Here is a 23621-nt window from a genome sequence, read left to right on the forward strand (position 1 = left end):
TAACCCTAACCCTAACCCTAACCCTAACCCTAACCCTAACCCTAACCCTAACCCTACCCCCTTACGGCGGGCTGGAACCTGAGGCCACCGCACTGGTCTTGCTGCAACCTCACCGTTCTCCTTGTTCACACGTGCAGCGCTGAGCTTGTGATGGCCCCCTTTTGATTGGGATCGGTCTGTCATTATCGCAATCCGCCAACACCAAGGTACAGTATTGTACATGAGGAATTCTTAGCTTTGTCAACCGATATACGATGCATATTGCGCCCACTCGCCATCGTGGCTTAGCTGCGTCCAGTCTTGTTCCCGCAGACACATGCCAACAATCGCACCACCGGAGGAGGGGCTCTTGGGCATGATGTACATCAGACTCTCGACGGGGATAAACGCAGGACGTCGAACAGCAAGAGGGTGCCCGAGGTCGAGACCGAAATCGAGGTCGTAAAGCTTGACCGAAGCCCACGAGCTGAGCATGATGCCTGTGGATGAGTCTACGGGCGCCGTGATGCTGAGACTGCCCTTGTCATCCGATCGATCGAGAACCGTGGCAAGAGCGCGTGTGTCACGAGCCAACTTCGGTGAGTTGAGCTGGCTACGAAGGTTGGCAGCGATCTTGCCCAACGGTTCTGCGCTGACGGTATCGAGCAAAGAATGGTTGTACGTCATATTGGTCAAGGTGCCAGGATAGCTTGTTGGCACACCCATGCGAGCCCGAAGGTCGACGGCACGGGCAAAGACGGTGGAGCTGTTTGCGTCGAGCCTTGTTGCTCTGGCGCGAGACAGGCACTTCCAGATTAAGGCGCAGACAGCATCGTCAGAGGTGATGTAGCTGCTGTCCGAATCTTTGGTTTCTGTCGCTATCCTCTTCAGCGCAGCAACCGATTCCATCGAGAAGGCAACATAGCCCCATGTGACTGTGGGCGATGTACCATCTTGTGCCTGTGTCTGTGTGGCGGCAGCAGGCTTGATTTGCAAGCGATCTAGCCATGCCTCGTCCGGCGTCCAGTCTTTGTCGAAAAGAGTCAACACTCTGCTCTTGTCAATGGTGGCAATGGCAAGCTCTTCTTGAGTCAGTCTTGTGCCTCGACACGCATTGGAGAGCCAGGTCATGATGCTCGTCTGACCGACCATGTCCATCACATTGTGCTGAGCTACGATTGTGAGAATGAGGCCGTCCGGCATAAAATTGAGCTGGACCGCCAACACCGGGCCTGTCTCTGCAACGAGTCCCACTTGTTGTCCTGGCAGATTCAGCGTCATACACGGCGCAACGAGCCCTTCATCGAGCATTGTAAAGGGGTACCTAGCATCATCGAGTTTTTCGATAGTCAACGCTGCCTTGTCGAAATGTTTGACAACGAGCGGGATCTCGGATGTCTTTACAATGCAACACGTGCCCGTCTTGCCTGGGCTCGATCCTTCGTTGACCACTTTGCCACTCAGCCACGGCAGCTGTTTAGACAGATCATCGAGTCCACGCCGCAAAGTGGTTGTGACATGGTATTCGATTTGGTGCTGATCCTTGCCGCCAGATGCGTAGATGAAAGAGATCTGCGTGTATAGTTTGAACAGCGATGGGACACTACCGAGGATATCGAGCTGCTTGTTCTCGAGGGAATTGTTACAAGTCATCGCCGCTTTGGTGGACGAGAAAGTTGTGGTGAATAGGTAAAGGTGGTGTTTCAGCAGCAATGTCTCGATCCATGCAAAAATCATCAGGCGGACTTGCTGAGTTGAACCGTGCACGTTTGCCTCGATGGACCCTTAAATCCTTGTCCTCTCTGACTCTCGAAAAGGCCTAAGATGGTGCTCGCGTAGCTTTGATCCGAGACAGTGTAGGGTGAGTGATGTTTCAGCTCGCCCAGCTTGACTCGTTCCTTCGGAATTTGACAGGTTGACAGCGGAATTTCCAAGCGTGCAAAGCCCGCGGAGAGATGCACCACGAGAATACAACTCTGCAAGCAAGGAGAAGGCAAGCGAGTTGGAGTTGCGCGATGCCCCGACCATGACAAGCTCCGTTCCAGCTTCACGCTGTCCCTGTCACAGCTACATCGAATGCTTGCCGTGCCAGAGTGCTGGTCTTGCTTGATAGATCACGTGTGCGGCATGCCGGAACTTTGATCCCGAAGTTGCTTCGAAGTGTGGATGATCTTCAAGGAGGTGCAGCGTGCCTTGCATAAACGCCGATCTTTCCTGCAGGCGAGGTAACGTTCGGAAACAAGACTGGCACTCTTATGCTCCCGACATTCGTTGCAGGGCTGACTACCGCGTGGATCAGACAGCATGCTCGGAGAGGTCAGGTTCTCTCTGACTACCTCTTACTAGAGATTCTTAGAATGTGACAGAGTTGAAAGTGCATAGGGACGCGTGTTTGATCTCGTCTGGCGTCAAGATCATTGTCCGTGGGACATCACGCAGCACACCTTGATGAAGAATCTCAAGCTTCTATCCCTTGCTTTAGCGTGGAGGATTTCCGTTGGTCGCCCGCAGGGCGCATGTACTTGGATCCTCTGCATCGCCTTTCTGCATAAGGGTCTAAGAAAGATCCTTGAGGTCGGGCCCATGCTCACGGAGCAACGTTCTCCACCGACATGAGCGATCTTCATATCCTCTTTCCTCTGTGTCGCAAATAATGCTGCCAGGGCAGTGCTAGGGGGAAAGGGCTAAAAGCACGTTGGACATTACACTGAGTCCATCCTATGACAGGCAGATTCGAGCTTGATTGGGACGTCAACGGCGAACATACGGCGTTCTTTGAATCATCGCCGACTACAAAATATTGCCAGCGAGCTTACGCAAAGCCATCGCTATTGTTCTTCACGCAAAGGTGTGCTGTCAGGCCTGTGCAGATGCATGCAGTGCGAACAAAGCATGGGGATCTCCCTGGCATGATTCGGTTCTCATCTTCCTTTGTCGCTTCGCAGGTCGTAGATCTTTCCACCTCGCTTGATAGTCATGCTTCGTTCCTGTATTGAGTCTAAGCGCCGCTGTGCGGTCCTCCGCCCTGCGAGCTCGATCTTTTCAGCAAGATCACATGCAATCTCGGTACCAAAGCGAGGAGACATGTCCAGCGATTGTGCCACTCAGAGATCCGCTGCCAAACCTGCCAATCTCGACTTTGTTCAAGCAAGCAAGACCAGGACGTTATTTCACCCGTTGGGCTTCCTGCCAGAAGTTGAGTTCTACAAGCATAAAAGGAAGCCAATCGTACCGCTCCCTTGTCTAGACCGCATCTCCCCTTCAAATTCATCTCCCAGATCTGTAGAAGATGATGCTGCCATCAATTCGAGGCCGGCTTGGTCTGCTGCCCTTCTTGCTCCTGCTCTGCACTATCCTACACACTGCCGTCGCGCTCTCGCCAGCCCATTCTCGCTCGACTCATGTCGATTCTTCTTTATTGAAGCGTCGTCGACGTGTTTCTGCTCGTCGGCAGGACCTGGTACCTCGTGCGACCGACGCAGAGATTGAGCTTGCTCTGGACATCCTGCGTCGTTCCGACTTTTGGAGCACCGGCCTTCAGAAACGCGCCGCAGCCACCTCAGGCAAGTCAGGCGACAATCAATGGACGGTTGACGACGATGACCGTTCCATCTGCTTCTGTGTCAATCGCGACGTTGTTCAAGCTAGCAAAGGATCCTATCGCACTTTGATTTCCGGCGATTCTGGATCCGACACGAACTCGTACGCATCCTCAAGCTCCCGCACCAGCTCACACGCCTCGACCGGATCTGCATCCTCGTCTTCGTCTTCATCTTCATCTGACTCGAATGCAAAGGCAGCTTCGAGCGTGTCTTCCGGCTCTGCTTCCGCCGATTCGAATGCCAAGGGAGGATCGTACAGCCCTACGTACGTCTACAACAACTCGTATGACAGCTCGCGAACATCGTCTGTAACCAACAACGATCGCAACATCACCAACATTGACAATTCGTCTCACGATTCGCACGACACCACCAATGTCAAGCAAACCTCCACCACCAACAATCTCCACGAGACCAACAACAATGACAATTCGTCTCACTCCTACACGGACAACAGCGACAACTACCAGGACAACAGCCATAATTATCAGGACAACTCGCCAACGACGACGGACAGCAACAACACGGATAACTCTGCCCACTCGAGCTCTTCATCTACCACGAACAACACACAGAACAACATCGACAATTCGCAGTCGACCAAGACCAATACCACCAACAACTACGAAGGCGGTGCTGGCGGTGCCGGCGGAGGCAGTGTCAGTGAGTCCAAGAACACGGGCATCGATGCCAGCGGTTCCAAGGCAAACGTGTGCATCCTAGCTGCCTGCAACTAGACCCGTGCAGTGGGCACCTGCCATGCGATCGTGTGTCTTCAGAAGCTGTCAGGAAGTAGCCGGGGCCCTTTCGATAGTGCAAGATTTGACTTGGATTCTTCAATAGGCCCCCTTTCCTGCTCGCCAGTGTTCTCTCTCCGTCGCAGTCTCTTCTACTCTTGCTCGCATGACCTTTCCAATAGTCTTTTTCCCATTTTGAATTACACTCGTTTGTCACATCTGCTTGCGTTCAGACTATCGTGGCTAGCCTGTTCCTCTGACGTGATTGCCAAAGAAGGTTGCAGCATGTCGAATACTCTGACGAAAGAAATTCGCTGTGTTTGGATGAAAGCTTTGCTGACGGCTCGCTTTGCCTTTCGCTCCTAGAAGAACTTTCTTGTATGAAACGAGGACATTGTCGGATCACGATCAGAATAAGGAGCGCTCGTGGATTGATATGCCTGCTCGTTCCGCTCCTGCATTGTAGCACGAGCGTCCAATCGCAATCTGAAAACGAGTTCAATTGAAAGTTGTCGATCAAGTCGCGCGAAATCCGCGCTGCGGCTCTATCACGGTTCGACGAGTGGGTCGGAGAAGAGTCTCCGGGAAAGCTGGCTCGATGGAAGCTTCCGAGAATATGATCTGCAACTCCGCCTCCATGACGACGCTGTGTGTACACAAGCTATCGAACATGGCTACACCGGCATGATGCTATGTACGTGGACGCTTGAGTTGGGATAATCTTCATTCAGAGCAGAAGCTATACTGCGGCTAATCACGATCTCTGTTCTTCCAGCCAGTCAGACCCAGCGCCTGCGTTGCGCTAGCCGCCATTCCTGCCGCCCGCTCGCCTCCCAAGTTGGCGAGCAGGCCACCACTGTAGCTCGATCCATACGCCTGGGCGACTCTGCTCATCACAGTAGGTCCTCCTGTTTCGGGTACTAGGTCGTTGAGCCCTTCGCTCTTGACCTTCCTTCTTGCGCTTTCCATCAGTGCGGTCACATCGTCCCTCTTGAGATCGTCGCGCGCCTTCATGATGGCCTCGAGGAATCCCAGATGGGCTCCGTGCGCTTTGGCAAAGCTCCAGTAGGGCAGGAAGACCATGGTGGATGAAGACGTCAGCATGCCTCGGATGGCATCGAGCACTTCGAACTTCTCCTGGACCTCTTCCTCCTTCTTAAAGGCGAGGAAAAGCGTCCTGGCATCCTCGACATCCTTGCGCATCTGCTCTGCTGCAGTAGGCATGCGCAGCTTGCCGCTGCCCACACGTCTGAGCGCACCGATGTAAGAGACTTGGAAGCGATCAATCATGTCGTCGCACAACACGTCAAACAGGTTGGGGTTGAGCCGCTCGCTGTAGTCCGATGTGTAGTCGCGCATCGTCTCGACGATGGTGGTCATGGTGCCTTCCGAGTACCACATCGGGAAGGTGAACAGATCCTTGATCGCCGGCTGCAGATCGGCAAAGACCAAATCGACCAGTACTTGCGTGCATCGCTTGGATACGTCCAGGAAGCCATTGAGCGCATTGTCGACCGCCTCGCGGATGCCGGCTTGATATTTTTTGCTCACCATCGGCTCGAGCCTTGCGATGAGCGCCTCGGCATAGTCTGCCGACTTGAGCTGATCGTTGGCCAAGGCGATCACGTATTCGACCAGACCACCCACCACATCGTCCGGAGCTTTCGCTTCGCGTTGCTTCTTGAACTCGCTTTCCAGCACTCGCAGCCAGGTCGTTTGCGTCGAGTGCATCGCTTTGGCTGCATGATCTACCACCTTGGCCAGAACGCTAGCTTGGCCCGAGTCAGCTGCCACGTCGATTTGCTGATTGACCATCTGGAACAAGATCGCTGCGCCTTGCAGACCATACAGCCCCTCATTGTCTTCGTCTGGCGGATTTTGACGCGCCACAAATTCGCGCACCTCGTCCGACATGAGGTTGGCCGTCCACTCGTCGATCTTTTTGGTGATCAGGCCGAGGTAGTCGTCGATGATTCCCTGTTCCTTCCCCGCTAGCAATGTCGGTTCGAGCCATGCCTTTTCTGCGCCAATCTCTCTAGTTATTGTCTTGGTATACTCCTGCGTGAACTGGTACAGCTCGAGCAGCGCGCTCGCTTCCGGATCTTTTGCGAGAATACGTTCGCGCAGGATGCTTCCGAGATGCTTGTGGTAGCTCTTGACAAACATGCGCAGGATCTGGTAGTCTTGCGGAAAGAGGGGCGTAAGTTCGGACTGCACGAATCGCATATCGTCGTAGATCCAGTCGAGGTGCCCAAGGAATTCGAGACTGGTACCATCGGCACCGAATCGGGACCAGCACTCGTCAAACAACTCGGCTGTGGCTCGGTCGATGGCTTCGACGAATTTGGGACGGTATAGCTTGATTACACGCGCATTGGCCACCACGGATCGGAAACGGGCGGCGCCTTCGAGATTGGCACGTTTGGCAAGACGGATTGCTGCTGCACGTTCGTCTTCGCGTGACTCTTTCTCGATGATCTTGATGAGCTTGACGACCACGCCCGGTCGGCCTTCTCGAGCCAGGTCCATGGTCCTCTCTGCCAGCTGCATGATGTAGTCGTCGAATGCTCTAATGAGCCCGTCGAGCGGCGCAAAGAACTCGGAGACGGTGCTGCGCACGTCTGTAGAGCAGGTGCGCGCAATCTGGAACGTCTCGTTGCGGAATGCCTCGAGCTGCGAGAGATGAAAATGCAAAGGGAGAAGGTCGGTAGCAGGGCCCATAATGTCATCGCGACCTCGTTGCAGCATCTCGGCGAGTGTAGAAATCTGGTCTGGAAGTGCATCGAGTTTCTCTAAAGTGCTTGTCGTCTGGACAAAGTTGCGATGAATCTGAGACACTTGGCTGATGATGCTGAAGGAGCGATTGGCGTCGGAATGAGTGGTTCTCGTTCCGTCGTCGCCGTCTGTGTTGGTATAAAGCGCGTCGACTTGCGCAAACGCTTCTCTGATGGATGCGACATCCTTTCTTGTTGCCTGGAGCTTCAGAAGACCATCGCGTGTCGCCTCAAGCTGCTCTTTGGCTCCGAGCTTGAGTTTAGCCGACAGACTCGCCTGTTCCTTTAGAAGCTTCTTGCGCAGCGCTGATATCTTGGTGAGATCGTCCGGGGACTTTAGAAACTCGGCAACTAGATTCGAAGAGCTCGCAACGGCGTTGCTGGGCAAGGTGGCGGCAGATAGGCCGGCTGACTTTGGGTGGACAGCGTGGGCGGATGAGGAAGGACCTGCATGCCCTTGCAAAGAAGTCGACAATGAGGTAGGAGAGTGCAGGGCTGTGCCATTTCGGTGTTGAGCGCCGTTGGGACTGGTACCAATTGTTGTTGACGGCATGCCTGCAATGTAGTGGTGAGGCGGGATAGCAAAGCTCATCGTCGCTGCATGTGCGCGGTTCGATCGACGCCAATGTCAGAACTAGTCTAGCTGCATGAGGGAACTCCGGACCGCGTGCCTCAGACACTCTCGTCTATGAGCTCACGTTCCTGAATCCAATATGGGGGTATGAGTGCGAGCTGTGGAGAGGCAAGGCGGACAAATGAGCATAGAGACCAGAGGATAGAGCGGAATGATGTCTCAACAAAGGTCTGGTCCGAGCGCGCTTCGCAGCAGCCCGAGATTTTGGATTGCGGTTGCATCTTGGTACGGTCTCACAGCACGAAATATTTTCGTTGGGCAATCGAGCTTTGGTGAGACCATGTTATGTGGCTCTCACGCCTTCTCTACATTCATCAGGCACTTTGAACGACCGGTGATCTGATGAGAAGACATTGAAAAAGATAAATTGAAGAGGAGAGCTCGGAGGAAAACATTTCAGGGCGCCGTCAAACCAAGAGGCGAGTTCAGTGTATCAACTAGGTCGAGTATTTGGCCTCGATTTCTTCAAGAAGCGCTTGGATCGGCGAGGTGGCGAAGCCGAGCGCGTTCGTCGTGCCGACTTGGTTCGGGTTCGTCACGGACAAGTGATCAATTTCGAGCTGGAGCGATGAAGGATTCGAGGAGAATTGAGAAGTCGAGTCGGCACTACGGATGGCGGGCGAGAGTGATTCGGCGGCTTCGGCCTGCGCCTTGATGCCATGGACTATGGCGAAAAGTCGCGAGCATATGCGGTCTGAAAGGAAAAGCAGCCCTTCCTTGTCTTCCATCTCTCTTTTCATCGCGTCAAGCTCACTCTTGACAGTGTCGCGCGAGGCAGTGAGCTCTTCAAGCTCGACAGCGAGGGCTTCGTTCTCATCTCTGGTGGACCTCGAATGAAGCAGCGTCAGCTTTCAGTCCAAGATCTCTATGAAAGACGCGCATGGATGTTGCGATGTACTACCCACTTTAACTTTTTTATCTGTGATCGTAGATGGGCAACCTCGTCTTCGTGTGTCTCCTGGATCTGTGCAAGGCCGATGCGGAAGCCCGAGCGGGAACATTCAATGGATCGTGTGAGACGGTGTGCTACTCTAGCCCCAAGAGACGCAAGACTTTACCTTTCGAAGACTGTCAAGTTCGAGGCTCTGCAAAGGGGAACGGGGAATGCACCAGTATAGAATCGGTCAGTGTCGACGAAGAAATGGATCATCTGTTGGCGCATTGGGGAAATGCGAGCTCGCGACGCACCTTCTCGTCGAAGGCAAGGGCAATGTGTCGCAGCGAGTGGGAGATTGCGGATTGGCCAAGCCTCTCTTCCACGTCGTGATCGGATTGAGTTTGGACGTCGTGTTTGTGGCTGGTGTCATCGATAGTAACTTCGGTGGTGCCCGAGGAGGGGATGGATTCGTGCGTCGAGTTTTGCTCGAGAGGGTCATGGCCGAGAAGCTCATCGCGTATCATTGCCGCACGCTGGGTGAGCGAGCCGGAATCAGTGGTGTCAGCACCGTCGCCATCAGTTTCGTCCCGGACCACCTTGCTCTCGACGTGATTCGTGCCTGTCTCCGTCTGGGCCGCGATTGGCAGTGCTGTGTTCGGACCCTCGAGGGACAGAGTGATAGTCGGTGACGGTGATTGGAAAGATAGGGCCTCGCCAGTTAGGATCGATGGTGAACGGGAAATCCTCGGCAGGGATGTGCTCAGCGGTCCTGAGCTGAGGTAGGATTTGCCAGGTGTGGCAGTGGACGTGGAAGTCATTTGGCTGAGATCCACTTGCCTTCTGGCTTTGGCTTTGAGAGCTGGCTGGACCGGAGCTTTCCGATTGCTCGGAGGTGTTGCCGGAGGTCGATCGTTGTTCGGCAGGAACGGGGCTGCCTGGACGCTTGTCTACAAGGACTTTAGAGTCCACAACGGGCAGGACAGGAGTGCTAGCTGGCAGTGAAACGTCTTGAGAGGGCTTTTCTTCGGGTCGCTGCTTTCCAGCCTCGGAGCAATTGTTCTTGCAGGACGTCATGAGGCGGTAGAAGCAAAGGGAATAACTGCAGAGTAGCAGAAGAGGCGAACAACAGAACAGCTCTTCGTACGAGCGGGAAGTTTGATCAAGACTCAAGACGACACAAAGAAGTACGGAGTGAAGTGGACGGTAGATGAGGGGGGAGATGTCTATTGCGGAACGCAGCGCTTTTATGTTGTGACAAGAAGTGGAATCTGTGCGTGAGTGGTGTGTGCGCCGACGTTTTGAACGCCAGAGGAGTGCGCTTCGTGAATGCAAAGTTTCAAGCCTTTGAACCCAGGGTGCGCAAGACACGAAGCAGCGCAGAAATCGTTGTCGCGCTGACTCTGCCCGCGGGTGCGCAGATGCGGGAGAGTGGATGAAGTGTGCGCAGCTCCAAAGCTTGAAAATCGCGTCGCTGATCCGTGACGATGAGGGGTTGAGCTACAAAAATGTATGTTTTGGTCGCCACCAGAAGCCAACCTTATGCAGATTCGTCCTTCTTTCCCACACTCTCGATGCTGGCATTATCGGTAGCGTTCGCCTCCGCCTCGTCCTTGTCAAACTGTGCATTTGCAGCCTCATCATCCTCGATTTCGTCCTTGTAGACGTCCGGATGCTCGCGGAAGCAGTCCTGCATGGCCTTGAATTTGTCTACGCAGTCGATGCCCTTTGGCTCAGCCTCCGAGTAGACAAAGCAGGAGAAGGCGAGTTTGAACTGTTCACCGCATGGACCGTGAGCCATTCCGCCCAGACACGGGCAGTCCCAGTTGATCTCGCCAGTCTCAGGATCGTAGGCCGACTGTTGACCTGTCTGCTCCTCCGTTTCCTCGACAGCGACCTCGATGGCGGCAGGCGTCTCGTCGGCCGGCTCCACATGCTCGTCGTGCGCCGCAGCGGGCGCGTGACGGTCGTTGGCATCTTTGCGAAGGAAAGCGTCGCCTTGGGACTGCTTGGGTTTCAGGCGGTCATTCCATGCTTGACGAGGCTCGCACTGGATGGCCGAGGATCGAGACTGAAGTGCATAGAGGGAGGCACCAGCACCCACGGCAGCGACCGTAGCGATCGAGTATGATGGCCAAGCGGAATGACGCGAAGGACCTGCAGCAGACTTGGTGGCAACACCTCGCGAGGCGGGACGAAGGGTGCGGGATGCGTGGTGTATGGAGCGGCTCGCCGAGCGAACCACTGATTGACCGGACAGCATGATGTCGATGTTGCACCAGGCGTGAGATGGATCGAGGAGCTCCAAGATGATAGCTCGTCTGGAGGAAGAGGATGGCAGCGTGAAGATGGTATCGTCGTTGAGGTGCAAGGCTTGCAAACGCGATGGGTGCGGCAACACAGTATGTAAAGCCGAAAAAGAGTGGAGGTGACGTGAAGAAAAACTAGGAAGAACTCGGACTAGACGAGCACACGAGAGAGAAAAAAAAGGCGGTACAGAACAGCAGGCCGCGACATCGCCGTAAGCGAACGGCTGAGCCTGCTTCTTCCGATTTCCGTCCCGCTCGGGTTTTAGGTGCGATTTTTGGGGCCTGGATTTTCGTCAGAAATTCTGGTCATTTCTTTCTTCCTTTCTTTCTTCCTCGTTGGTGTACTTTGGGAGCACGTTTCCGTGGCATCTTCCGACTTAGCTGCTCGCCCCCGGGTGTATGTAGAATGTGTCGATCCAGCAAACGTCGACCTGATGATAGCCGCCAGCCTCCCGGATCTGCCCCTTTCCAAGCATTTTGCCCCCTTTCGTGATAATCAAACACTCACCCGCTCCCTACCATCCGCTTGCGGAAGGTGTATCCTGTTGCGTGCGTTGGGGACGGCTTGTTTTCCTGTTGCTTATAGACATGTTCGCGTCTGTTCTCCTCCTCTGCGTGCCTGGTCATTCAGCCATTCCGGATCAGACATCGATCTTTCGTCAATGTTGCTGCCGTCAGTCAGATAAGAAAGAACTTGTTGGCGAAGAGAGCTGGTCGACGCTTGCTACTCGACAGTAACCTCGGTAGAGGCACCTTGGTCTTTCCTATGCCCTCGTGGCAGCCCACCCTGGTTTCTATAGACGCATCGATTTTCCCAATGACACGAATGCTAGTCGGCAATACCACCTTAGGTTAAGTTGTGTCCACCTCGCTTGCTTTGCCACCAGCCTACCACCACTCCGAATGCCAAGAAAAAACGTGACAGCACCTTTAGCGCCGTTGTCGCTGTCCAAAACGCACTAACTTCATGCGGATCAAACCTCTCCGACGATAGCCACCGACCGCTGTGCGCTAAATCGACTACAAGGTTCACAACCCGCCGTCTTGACAGCCCTTCCCCGAGATCCTCAGCGACAAGGACTTTTCGATCCTTCTGCGCCCTGTCGCTTTCCCTTTCGCGCAAGCTATGATCTCGTGTGCGCACAAGATCCCGCTGCTTCGCTTAGCGCCAGGAAAGGAGAACCGCGTTCCGTTCGCTTAACTGCGTCCAAAAGGCTTGGCGTGATCCGCCTTCCTTATGAGAATCCTTCCTTTCTTCTCTGCTTCTCACTTTGAACCCTTGTCTGCCTGTCCGCCACCTTATTAACGTCGATGAGCCAACCTCTCGATCGAGGGTCTGCTTTCGCTCTTGCCCGCGAACCTTTCTGCAACGCTTTTCGCTTCTCCTTTATCGGTCTCCCTTCCTTTGTCGTTGTCTCTATCTCTTGCCCTCGCCTCCATCTTGTTGCTCCGTCGGCTGTCTGTAGGTCAACGGATGATGTGCTTCCGAGCGGGAGCAACACCTCCGATGATTGATCGTGCGCCTGCCGTTGCGCTCGACAGTTTGCACAATATGGGCGGGATGCAGTGTCAAACGACATCCTTGAAACGACCCTAGTATCTGAAATCGAGCATTTCGAGCATCGCCGGTGCCAACGAATGGAGGAACACTGCCTTTCTTCACGACTCAACCGAACAGGCTGTACCTGTAGCACATTGTGTGAGCCTGTGAGCTGCACCATCTCCTCGACAACCGTCTCATACCTCAATTGAAAGGTATAAGAGGAGCGCTTGAGTACATCTCGTCATCTCTCTGCACCCCAAGACAACTTTCAGCACTCGCTCCTCATTCCTCTACCTTGACATCCACTTCGAGCTCTTCCATTCCTTCCACAAGATCCTGTCCTCACCTCGAAGATGCAGTTCAAGACACTTGCCCTTTACATCGGTGTCGCGCTTGCGGTGGCGGCACCCGCCGCCATGGCGGCCCCTTCCGAAGTCAAGCTGTGTGGCAGTCACGAAACTGCGCCCACCTCGGTCGAGCAGGCGTTGGGCAACAAGATTGCTGCTCAGCGTGCTGCAGGCTCCTCGAGCTCGCTTTCCAAGTCCTCGGCTGCTGCGGCGGCCGTCTCGGCCAACATCCCCGTGTACTACCACCTGATTACGGACGGCTCGAGCAGCGGAAGGATCTCTACGAGCGCCATCAACAGCCAGATTTCGATCCTCAACGACAACTTTTCGGGTACAGGGCTGAGTTTCTACCTTGCCAGCACCGACACCACCGTCAACTCTGACTGGTTTAACAACGTCAACCAAGGCACATCGCAGGAGAGAGCCATGAAGTCTGCTCTTCGCAAAGGTGGCTCCAACGCACTCAACGTCTACACCGTCAGCTTCGGCAGCTCCGGTTTGCTAGGCTATGCCACCTTCCCATGGAACTATCGTTCCAACCCCACCAACGACGGTATCGTGCTCGACTGGAACACCTACCCCGGAGGACCCATCACAAACTATCAGGAAGGAAAGACGTTGGTGCACGAGATCGGTCACTGGGTAGGTCTCTACCACGTCTTCCAGGGAGGCTGCTCCGGCAGCGGCGACTACGTCGACGACACTCCTCCGCAGTCCACTGTCACCAGAGGTTGCCCTTCGAGCCAGGACTCGTGCTCTGGTGGCGGCGTGGACAGCATCCACTCGCACATGGACTATTCTTACGATTCTTGCCGATACCTGTGGACTAACGGTCAGATTGCTCGTATGGGTGCCGCTGTGGACGCCTACCGTATCTGAGACTCGAAGTCGAAATCATATAGCTAAAACTTGCCAAAGACGAAGACGATGGAATGGCTAGGAAGAGAAGGACTTCGGCGCCGGATGTGCTTTCTCCCCCCACTTTGTTTGGCTTCCGTTCTTTATCTTATCGCAGTCAACACCCTGCGCGCTGCAATCGCAAATTTCCAGAAATAAGTCCCCCACGTCTGAAGTGTGCTGTCAGAAAAGCAGATCGGGGTCAAAAGATTCCAACGCGAACGATCTGATCGATATCGAGCCCGTTGCGGACTCCACACGATTTGCGAAGATCCTCTTTTGGCGGTCGAGAGTGTTGCTTGGACTCGTCATCCTCGAGCGTTCGAGCGCTCGCTAACGTAAATCATTCGACAGGCCATGGACGTTTGTTGAACTGAATACTCTTGTCCTTCATCATCAATCACCATCGCTCTCTCTGCGCGCGTGTCTACAGTCGATTCGATCGAACTAGGGTGGAAGCTGCATCGATCATCGATCACGGCAGAACGTTTGCGACGACACATCAAGCTTGCTTCTTCCGCAGTCCGCCGCCGCGAGCCTGTGGCCATGTCGAATCAGGGCACCAGCAGTGGTGGCTCATCGTCCACCGCCGGGGCGACAGGCGCGAGCCGACAGCCAGCAGATGGCCGCGTGTATACATCGTTCCAGAAACGATTCCCTCGCATGGCTTTTGTTGCCAACAAGGTCATCACCTCGCGCACAGGTCGTACCACCGCTCGAGCATGGTCCTACCGTCGTCCGCTCCTGTTCGGCTTCTTTGCCACATACACCGCCGTCGGCTACCTCAAGCTTAAGCGCGACGCCTATCTGCGCGATCTCATCCATCCCGACACCTACCTCGTCTGGAAGGTGTACGATGGCGCCATTGTAGAATCGCGCGGTCCACCCTCGGTGAGCGCGCTCATCAATGCTCCCGCTGCCGGTGAAGAGGCACCGCGGGTGATGGAAATGTTCGAGGTCATCCGTGCGCTCAAATGGGCGCAGGCCGACGACCGTATCAAGGGCATCTTTGCCGACTTTAGTGGTCTGCACCTCCCGTCCTCCGTCACTCCCAATAGACTCGGCTTGGCGCAGATCGAAGAGCTCATGCAGGCCATCCACGAGTTCAAGCAGGCAAAGAAGCAGCAACATGGTGACATGGCGCGTCCATCCATCGCATGGGCCGATACCTTCAACAGCCAGGGCTCGTTCTTGCTCGCTTCTGCCTTCGATGAGCTGTGGATGCAGCCCACAGGGTCCATCCCATTGACCGGACTGGGAGCACAAATTCCCTTCTTCAAAAAGGCGCTCGACTACTTTGGCATCAAGGTGCTCGCCGAGGCTCGACGCGAATACAAATCCATGATCTCGACGTTCAGCCGCGACGATTCGCTCCCGGCTCCGCAGGTACAGAACGAAGCAGAGTTGCTCGGCGAGCTCAATCGCGGACTCGTGCACGCAGTCGCCGTCAACCGCTTCCCCGACGAAGATCCAGACGTCATGTCTAGCAAAGTGGAGGCTTGGATGAAAGATGGGCCCTTCTCGACTCGGGAGGCCAAGCAGCTAGGTCTCATAAATGGTGCTGCCTTCAAGAGGGATATCATCAAGAGGCTCGTCGATCCAAAGCACGGCGGCAATGACGAGACCAAGTTCAAGTCGCTTCATCACTACAACAAGGTCAACGACCGTCATCTCGACCGGCAACTCACCGATGACGAAGTCGTCCAGGTCGGTGTTGTCTACTTGCTCGGAGGGATCAGTTCGGCGCCGGGCGAGTTCTCGACCTCGTCCGTGCTCAAAGGTCTCAAGGAGGCTGGTGAGCACGAAGATATCAAGTCGATCGTGTTACGTATAGACTCTGGCGGTGGAGATGTGGTCGCGAGCGAGTCCATTTGGGATGCCGTTCGACGTGTACGCGAAGATTACGGCAAGCCCGTCGTCGCCTCGTTCGGCAATGCCGCTGCTTCGGGAGGCTACTACGCCGCCAGTGCAGCTGACGCTATCCTGGCTTGCGAGAACACGGTGACCGGATCCATCGGCGTCGCCTCACTTCGTCCGACCATCACACGCGCATTCTTCGACAAGTTCAACGTCGGCATTCAATCCTTCTTCACCGGCTCCACGTCGCAGTCGACGCTTCACGAGCTTGACGAGGCACAGCGAGCCAAGTCGTCCAAGCACATCGACGAAATGTACGACGATTTCCTTCAGAAGGTTTGCGATGGACGCGGCATCTCGCGCGATGTCATCGAAAGTTTGGCCGGTGGCAGGGTCATGACCGGTCTCAGCGCCTGGGCTCGCTGCAACCCCGACGCCGAAGTAGACCAGGTGCAGCTGGGTGACACAACGCCGAAAGCTGACAAGATTGTAGAGCTCGGCCAAGATGCGGCTTCGGAAAGGACCGACTCGATCGAGGGCAAAGAGGACGAGGTAGTGAAAGAGGCTGTCAAGTCGGCTGTGCGCCGTGTCAAAGCAGTCAGCCTAACAAGTCGATGGAGCACGCGAGAGGTGCCAGCAAGTAGCGGCAACAACACGGTCTTGATCGAGCGTGTTGGTCCTAATCACTCGGCCACAGCGACGCCGAGCGAGATTGGCAGCAACACTTCCAGCGGCGACAGCAACGGTCTCCTCTCGGAACTGATCGCCAAAGCCGAAGAGGCCTTGTTGGGTCGCTCCGATACCTGCAGCGCCAACACATCCAGCAACAACGCGCCCGGCAAACCACTCACCGGACCCGAAAAGCTTAAGAAACGGATGGAGGAGGAAGAGTCTCGCCTCGCGGTGGCTGCTCACTCTGCTGCCGAAGAGTCGCGCAAAGGCGCTGAGGACACCGACGCTGAGATCAAGCCCGCCGGCGTCGCTGCCAACGAATCCGTCGAGGCCATGGGAGCCAAGCTGGGTCCTTACGGCAAAGGCCTCGTCGACTCGATCGGTGGTATTTGGGACTCGGCCTACTACGCCATGACTCTGGCGCTCCAGGCCGAGATCGAGTCCATGGTCACCAAGGACCATCTCACGCTCGAGCAGGCCACCAACAAGATTCGACCTGGAGCCGATCGCGAAGTCACGGAAGATGGCATGCTCGCGCTCGCCACCGATCTGAGGCTGGTACGATTCCCTGAAGACAAACCCTTCTGGAAGAAGGTACAAGAGCTCAACGCCAAGGGAGATCAGCCACAGCTATCGCTGCTCCCGAGGGCCGTCAGCAACACTATTGCCCTGATGCTGCAGGAAGCAGGCGAGAGGGCGGCTAGATCAGCCGTCAGAATGATGATCGCCACAGCAGCCGATCCAAGTGGCATTGCAGCCGCGTTTGACGACCCACAGCTGGCCGAGAAGCTACGTGCCAACAACGGGCTCGGCGCGGGCAGGTCCAGGGGACGCGCAAGGGCCGAATACCCGCTGGCTTCCTTTTTCAGCTAGGTGAACTCACAAATATAGAGCACAGCTTAGGTACGTTGCAATAGAAGCCCCACTCACCACCATCTATTGGACCGTAGGTTTGTGTAGACGGTGATACCACGTAGGAAAGCACGTTTGAATCCAAAGAGGCTGGCCGAGAAAGGCAGTAAAGCGTGAATCATTTTTTATTTAATGTTAGACGATGTCTTCTATCGACCAGCAAATTTTCCCGCTCGGCCAAGTCCGAGATTGCAAGTGGCGGATTCGAGATTTGAGCTGCGAGAGACCCTGCGCCTATCTATGGGCCTGCCTGTCCCTGTCGCCACTGGTTTGGCTTCGACTATCATCGAACTTCCTTCGACACTCGCCCCACCAGTCCAGCGTGCTCCTGCAGGCTCTTCAATACTTTCATACTCAACCATGACCATCCCAATGGCTTCACACAGATGAAAGCCCCGCAAGACCTGTCGACCTGAAGACGAAAGGTGTACGAAAGCTCCTACTAGGCACGTGAACGACCTCGACTCGCGGGCCTACATCCTCCAGGATGATCACGACGACGAACATGCCGCTTGCAGTAGCTCTGCTGTGCTTCGTATCTCCTTTCGTCGCTTCCTTGCTGTCCCACCTCAGCATCGCTCAGAGGGTCGCAATTTCGATAGTCATCTACATGATCGTGTCGGCACGGTTGCAGCAACGATCGAGCACGCGCTTTCACACAGCTCAGCGCCTTCAAACAGCCCGCGAAGGCTATTCGCTCACAACGAAGGCTAGCTCTGCTCCTCCGCTTGCGACACATGCCGTCGATCGAGAGCTCAAACAATCACGTCGCCCATGCGCGCCAGCTATGGTAACCGAACCAGCCTGTTCATCTGAAATAGGACCAAAAGCAGACACTGGCCTGGCCAGCAGTGTGGCACACGTTCGAAGCACCCAGTGTCCTCAACTTGCTGATGCCTGCTACTTGGATGCTGCCGCCGCACCTCCATTTCCATCCGGCCTGGTCACGGCGGTCGCTCAGAGCCTCTCGGGCAAGCTCTTGTCCAACCCACACTCCAAGTCTCCATCTGCGATCTCTACCGCAGATCAGATTTCCGCCACCCGACTTCGCATCATGCGCGACATGTTTGGCATTCAAGATACACACGACTGGAGCCTCATTTTCACCTCGGGCACCACAGCCAGTCTCAAGCTTGTCGGCGAGTCTTTCGACTGGACTCAAACAAAAGGCAAGCGAGGGTTCTCGTATCTCGTCGAGAGCCACACCAGCGCCGTCGGTATTCGAGATCTCGCAGCACTATGTGATGTCACCAGCGCCAGTTTTACCGCAGAAAGTTCTGCTAATGTGAATCACGAAGGCTTGGTGGTGCTGCCGTTGCAATGTAACGCCACGGGTAAGAGGTACGTCGACTTGGCGAAACGACTCCGTCGATCCACGTCCGACAGGACGCTCGTCATGGTCGATGCCGCGTCGTATCTGTCGTCATCCCAGCGCCTCAATCTGTCGCTCTGGTCTGCGAACGAAGTTCCAGACTTGATCGCTTTTTCCTTCTACAAGATCTTTGGCTATCCAACCGGCCTCGGTGGTCTGCTCGTAAGGAGGTCTGCAGCGCCTTGGTTGCTGCACAAGACGTATCACGGCGGGGGAACTGTCGACTCGATCCTCGCCGAGAGCCGATGGACAAAGCCACGCAAGGATCTCGAGGCTAGGCTCGAAGATGGCACGAGCAACATACATGGCATTCTCGCAGTCAACACAGCGCTCGACTACTATGAAAAGGCTTTCGGGTTGTGGGATTTGCGAGGCGACTACGTCGGTGGACTCAGCAGTAGACTTGTACAAGCCATGGAGGGCCTACGCCATGGCAACGGAAACCCGGTTGTTCGCATCTACCGAGGGCGAGGGCAAATCGAAGCCGAATTCGGACCTATCGTCAACTTCAACGTACTCGCCGCGGATGGGACGATCGTTCCACCGCAGGAAGTGGACAGATTAGCGAGCATCAGCAACATTCACCTACGCACGGGCCGACATTGCAATCCTGGGTTCGTGACGTCGCAGCTCGGTGTCACCGAAGCACACTTGAAGCAAGAGTATGCCGACGGCGTGGGATGCGATGATGCGGGCGATGCCGCGCTCGAGGGCAGCTCGAAAGCGTCAGCATCCTTACGCGCCAGCCTTTGCCTGCTCAACGCGATCGAAGATGTGGAGCGTCTGGTCGGCTTCATCGCACGATTCTTTCTTTCTTGTTCGCCGTCGACGCGGGCGGACCCACTTGACCGCACCGAGGCGCCGGTGGAGAGAAGGTTTGACCTGGCCAACATCACGGTCTATCCGATCAAGTCATGCTCGGGTCAAAATCTCGAGCGTGGCGAGAGATGGCGATTGACACGGCATGGACTCGAGTATGACCGCGAATGGATAGTGATGAATCTAGCCAACGGCAAGGCGCTTTCGCAGAAGCGATTCCCGAAGATGGTGCTCATCCGGCCACGCATCGACCTTGTTGGTCGTACTATGAGCATCTCCATCGCCGGCATTGACCAGCCGTTTACGCTCGACCTGGACGACGAGTCGCAGTATGCTGGACAAGAGGCAACGGAAAGCAGAACGGTGCAAGTGTGCGGCGTCGAGACGCGGCCACGGGCGCACAAGAGCGAACAGCTGCGGATTCTGCTGTCAAACTTGCTCGGCGTGTCGTGCACTCTAGCCAAACAAGCGATCGACACGAGCCGGCACTCGAAACTCGGCTCAGGGAGCGAGAAAGTTCCTCTGATCTTCAGTAACGAGTCGCCATTCTTGCTGATCAACTCTGCCAGCATTGACGAGGTGTGCGAGTGGATGCAGCAGGATACGGCTGAGGCCGGGTACACCTCGGTGGGCACTGAAGAAGTAGCGTCAGACTCGGGTTACTCTTCGGGACCACACCCTGAACGAAGGGACAAGAGGTCGGGGCTACTGGCACAGGCTGCAAGCTTTCGTGCCAACTTTTTGGTGTCGCCCTGCGATGGCGGGCCAGAGGCACCCTTTGCAGAAGACATGTTTAGCCGGGTTACGCTGGGAGATAAGCACGTGTTTGCGGTGCTTGGAGAGTGCCGGCGATGTCAGATGGTATGCGTAGATCAGTGCACGGGCGAGGTCAAGCCTCAAACGCTCAAGACATTGGCCAAGCATCGGAGGAACGGAAGAGGGAGGATCATCTTCGGGTCTCATCTGGCGTGGTTGCCAGGTCTGGAGCTTCGTTCGTCTGGAAGATTCGATCTCGACGATGCGCGAGTATGGGTGGGGATGTCAGTCGTCACCAGCTGAACGCGACACACACAGCGGGCAATTGTCAACGATCAATGCTATGTCTGGAAGATCTGAGCATGTCCGAGAGCAGTGTGGTGGTGTGTCGAATAGTGTGCATGGTATGAAATGTTTGAGAGACTACACTAGAAAGTCAAAAGGGCCAGTACCACGATCTCTTTGCCTTTGAATTTTCTTGGGTGTTTGACGACGAGGCAGCCGGATCTGCTTGGCGAACGGCCTCGTCCACCTTGGCTGCGATGCTTCTGGCAGTAGATTCGAGCGCACTCGTCTGCGTTGTCATGAGTTGTGTTTGCTCATCTCGATCGAGGATGTTCCAGAGTAGATGTAGACCAAAGTAGGCGCTGCTGCCGTATGCGAGGATGCGTAACAGAGCGGGAAACAGCTGACTGTAGAGTGAAGCGTGTCTTGCAGAGGCGCCAGTAGGGTTGCTCGCCCGCTGCGTTTTGCGAGCTGCTTTATTTGCAAGGTAACGCTGTGCTTCATTGAGCTCTTCAGATTCGGTTTGTGACTGAGATGGAGGTTGTGCGAGTGGACGTGAAGCGGTCGATGACACGGTGCGAGTGCAAGTTTGAACGACCGAAGGACGAGGTAGCGCCCTCTTAGTCGTCTGCATTGATCGTGCCCAGATCATTGGCGGCAGTAGCGTTTGTGATGATGGCATGATGTGCAAAGTGATGACAAGGTGAGTGAGGTAGAGAGGATGGTCCATGCTGGAATTCCTCGTGCACCCTTGTCCAACAAGGCAACAGCAATCGGCACATGAGCTGGTCGTTGAATCGGTGATTGCCGAATCGGCTTCAATCCAAGTCGCGTTGTCACAAAATGATATGTGCGTCGAATATTGAATTTGTGTGTGTCGGTTGGCGAAACGCGTCTGAAACGGCGACAAATTGACGTTAATAATGACAGCAGACACCATCCTCCAACTACCACCGTCACCACCTCCATCATCGTCACCACCCTCTTTCATCCCTCGAACTCGACGTCATTGGATACTCGCATCTGTGCCTTCTTCATCGCCGCTTGCTCCCACGCTACCTCGCCTGCTGCATCCATGGCCCCACTCGGCTGACATGTTATCTACAGCGACCACCTTGCATAACGGCATGATGGATGCCTCTGCACAACCACCGGTCAAACGCAAGCCCGGCAGGCCACGCAAGGTTCAGCCTCAGATCGACTTTAGTCTTCCGCTTCATCCTTGGGCGACTGCACATACGCAACAGCAGCAGCAGCAGCAACAACAACAACAACATACTTATCCACATCAATCTGCATCCACTCCAGCCTCCACGTCGTACCATTCAGCCCAGAGGCTGCCATCACAACCGCAACCAAAACATCGATCGGCGGCTCACCAGCAGCAGCCCCATCACCATGCCACGTCATCGGGTATGCCGCCACCTCAAGGGGTTCCGATGACCGCGACTGTGGCTGCTGTTCCGGTTCCAGCAGCAACCTTCTATGCGCAGCAACAGCAGCCCGTCTACGGCACGCCTACGCACGCAAGAGCCAAGCCGGGGCCCAAACCCAAATTGCACGCGCAATCGGTACCACCGAAGCCAGAATCAGAGCTAGAGGGACCTCGGCCAACTCTGCTTAGGAAGAATCTCCCGACGCCGGCTGATCTCGACTTTCTCCTCGGCGGATCGTCAAAAGCTAGAGCAAGGTCGATTGCACCCAGTAGCTCGATCGACCAATCTCGAAAGCATACCCTAGCCTCGAAAGCATCCTCGGAAATGGTGAATGCAGAGGCCACACGAGATCCAACATCCGCCATTGAAAACCGCCGTTTTCAATTATCGGCGTCAACGCGAACGCCCCTGCACGCTAATGTGTCCGCTACGGCGAGCGACGACAAACATAGCCAAGCAGCTGTCAGGTATATGGACGACGATCTCCCCTTGGGCGCGGAAGCTGTCATGGAGCCGGAACACGACGCAGGTTCGTCTTTCGAAGCCGACGTTGAGGATGCAAGAGAGAAAGATGACCCTAATGACCGCGATTTTCGTCCCTATGGTCGTCCAACAGCCGCCAAAAGGTCAGTCCGCAAATCACAAGTCCCCGAAAAGACGGCTGCAATTTTGGGCGGCACAGACAACCTGGTGCCCAAAAGGAAGCGTGGGCGCCCAAGCTTGGCTAGCACAACAGGCAAGGTTCCCGGCAGCGACATCCTTCCAACACTCCATGCTCGAACCGAAGCTCGAGCTCATAATCCTGACGACACGCCGGACCAGCCCAAACGTAGAGGGCGGCCGCCCAAATACGGGTCCGATCCCGAACTGCTGCATTACATTGAAGAGGCCAACAGAATTATCGCCATTGCTCGCAACGAGCCCGAGCGTTTGACCAAGAAGCCCAAGCTCGATGATGTAGTTGATGTCAAGCTCCGGAAGGTCTTGCCAGATCATCTGCGTACCATTCTTCTGCGAGCCAAAGATACGATGAATCAGCGCGAAAGGAGACACCGGCGAGCTCTAGCCGAAGCCGAAGCCCAGGGCATTGCCGCCAACAACAGCCCTCAGGACGCGTCAAGGCAGCAGGGCAACGATCCCATCCACACCGTAGTCAAGCTTGAGAAGCGGCAGAAGGATAAGCGTCGGCTGGCTGCTCTCGACGATGAGAGGATGGAGACAGGAAGCGGATCCAGCTTGATCGAGCGCGCGAGAGGAAAAGTGTCCGAATGGATCAAGTCCATCAGCAGCGAAGCAGAGCTCAGTGTGGACGCCGACGAACTATCCGCGAGCGGGGCCAAGTGGTTCGACGAGGAGGACGATGACGACGACGAAGCGACGTCAAAGCCTACTACGGTGTCACGCCAAGGCCACAGACTGAACAGAGCGCCCTCCAGCGCGAGCAGCAGCAAGCAACATTTCCGTGCATTGCAACCCTCACGCCCTGACGCAGCGTCACCGCAACCAGCAGCGGAGGGTGATGACCACGCTCAAGCTTCCACCAACACAGAAGTCGATCCTCGTCTCCATCAGTCCAACAACCAAGTCGTTGCCGCCGATGACGAAGAGGACACGTTGGTCCAAGGGTACTTTTCCCGCTTCGGTACCGTCACTGGAGCTGACAAGAGTGCATCTGCACCCAAGACCAGCCCTGAGGCCGTAGGAACGCAGTCCAAGCAGGGCGGTGCTGCGGAAGCTCCAACCTTCGAAGCAGGCGTGGTGGGCGACGAGTATTACTTCTCCAACTGATCTACGGATCACGCACGTACGCACACAT

At 55.5% G+C, this 23621-nt stretch overlaps 11 protein-coding genes across 11 annotated transcripts; 6 read left to right on the forward strand and 5 right to left on the reverse strand.

The window, feature by feature from the left end:
* Window positions 1–240: 240 nt before the first annotated feature.
* On the reverse strand, window positions 241–1632 carry PHSY_001209 (trichothecene 3-O-acetyltransferase; the record flags this gene model as incomplete). Its single annotated transcript, XM_012331841.1, has 1 exon — window positions 241–1632. The coding sequence occupies one exon, from the start codon at window positions 1630–1632 to the stop codon at window positions 241–243; it is 1392 nt and encodes a 463-aa protein (XP_012187231.1).
* Window positions 1633–3268: 1636 nt separating this feature from the next.
* Window positions 3269–4318, forward strand: PHSY_001210 (hypothetical protein; the record flags this gene model as incomplete). The annotated part of the gene is made up of 1 exon (XM_012331842.1): window positions 3269–4318. The coding sequence occupies one exon, from the start codon at window positions 3269–3271 to the stop codon at window positions 4316–4318; it is 1050 nt and encodes a 349-aa protein (XP_012187232.1).
* Window positions 4319–5068: 750 nt separating this feature from the next.
* PHSY_001211 (hypothetical protein) lies at window positions 5069–7684 on the reverse strand (the record flags this gene model as incomplete). The annotated part of the gene is made up of 1 exon (XM_012331843.1): window positions 5069–7684. The coding sequence occupies one exon, from the start codon at window positions 7682–7684 to the stop codon at window positions 5069–5071; it is 2616 nt and encodes an 871-aa protein (XP_012187233.1).
* Window positions 7685–8163: 479 nt separating this feature from the next.
* Window positions 8164–8454, reverse strand: PHSY_001212 (prohibitin PHB1; the record flags this gene model as incomplete). Its single annotated transcript, XM_012331844.1, has 1 exon — window positions 8164–8454. One exon carries the CDS (start codon window positions 8452–8454, stop codon window positions 8164–8166), a length of 291 nt encoding a protein of 96 aa, XP_012187234.1.
* A 376-nt stretch (window positions 8455–8830) lies between these two features.
* Window positions 8831–9292, forward strand: PHSY_001213 (other/FunK1 protein kinase; the record flags this gene model as incomplete). The annotated part of the gene is made up of 1 exon (XM_012331845.1): window positions 8831–9292. The coding sequence occupies one exon, from the start codon at window positions 8831–8833 to the stop codon at window positions 9290–9292; it is 462 nt and encodes a 153-aa protein (XP_012187235.1).
* Window positions 9293–10140: 848 nt separating this feature from the next.
* PHSY_001214 (potential mitochondrial protein) lies at window positions 10141–10863 on the reverse strand (the record flags this gene model as incomplete). Its single annotated transcript, XM_012331846.1, has 1 exon — window positions 10141–10863. One exon carries the CDS (start codon window positions 10861–10863, stop codon window positions 10141–10143), a length of 723 nt encoding a protein of 240 aa, XP_012187236.1.
* A 1942-nt stretch (window positions 10864–12805) lies between these two features.
* PHSY_001215 (metalloprotease) lies at window positions 12806–13678 on the forward strand (the record flags this gene model as incomplete). The annotated part of the gene is made up of 1 exon (XM_012331847.1): window positions 12806–13678. The coding sequence occupies one exon, from the start codon at window positions 12806–12808 to the stop codon at window positions 13676–13678; it is 873 nt and encodes a 290-aa protein (XP_012187237.1).
* A 564-nt stretch (window positions 13679–14242) lies between these two features.
* On the forward strand, window positions 14243–17098 carry PHSY_001216 (protease; the record flags this gene model as incomplete). The annotated part of the gene is made up of 1 exon (XM_012331848.1): window positions 14243–17098. The coding sequence occupies one exon, from the start codon at window positions 14243–14245 to the stop codon at window positions 17096–17098; it is 2856 nt and encodes a 951-aa protein (XP_012187238.1).
* An 826-nt stretch (window positions 17099–17924) lies between these two features.
* On the forward strand, window positions 17925–20387 carry PHSY_001217 (molybdenum cofactor sulfurase; the record flags this gene model as incomplete). Its single annotated transcript, XM_012331849.1, has 1 exon — window positions 17925–20387. The coding sequence occupies one exon, from the start codon at window positions 17925–17927 to the stop codon at window positions 20385–20387; it is 2463 nt and encodes an 820-aa protein (XP_012187239.1).
* A 133-nt stretch (window positions 20388–20520) lies between these two features.
* Window positions 20521–21360, reverse strand: PHSY_001218 (hypothetical protein; the record flags this gene model as incomplete). Its single annotated transcript, XM_012331850.1, has 1 exon — window positions 20521–21360. The coding sequence occupies one exon, from the start codon at window positions 21358–21360 to the stop codon at window positions 20521–20523; it is 840 nt and encodes a 279-aa protein (XP_012187240.1).
* Window positions 21361–21496: 136 nt separating this feature from the next.
* Window positions 21497–23593, forward strand: PHSY_001219 (hypothetical protein; the record flags this gene model as incomplete). Its single annotated transcript, XM_012331851.1, has 1 exon — window positions 21497–23593. One exon carries the CDS (start codon window positions 21497–21499, stop codon window positions 23591–23593), a length of 2097 nt encoding a protein of 698 aa, XP_012187241.1.
* Between the last annotated feature and the right edge of the window lie 28 nt (window positions 23594–23621).

Source organism: Pseudozyma hubeiensis (genome assembly GCF_000403515.1).
Source record: "Pseudozyma hubeiensis SY62 DNA, scaffold: PHS15, whole genome shotgun sequence".
Classification (NCBI taxonomy): domain Eukaryota; kingdom Fungi; phylum Basidiomycota; class Ustilaginomycetes; order Ustilaginales; family Ustilaginaceae; genus Pseudozyma; species Pseudozyma hubeiensis.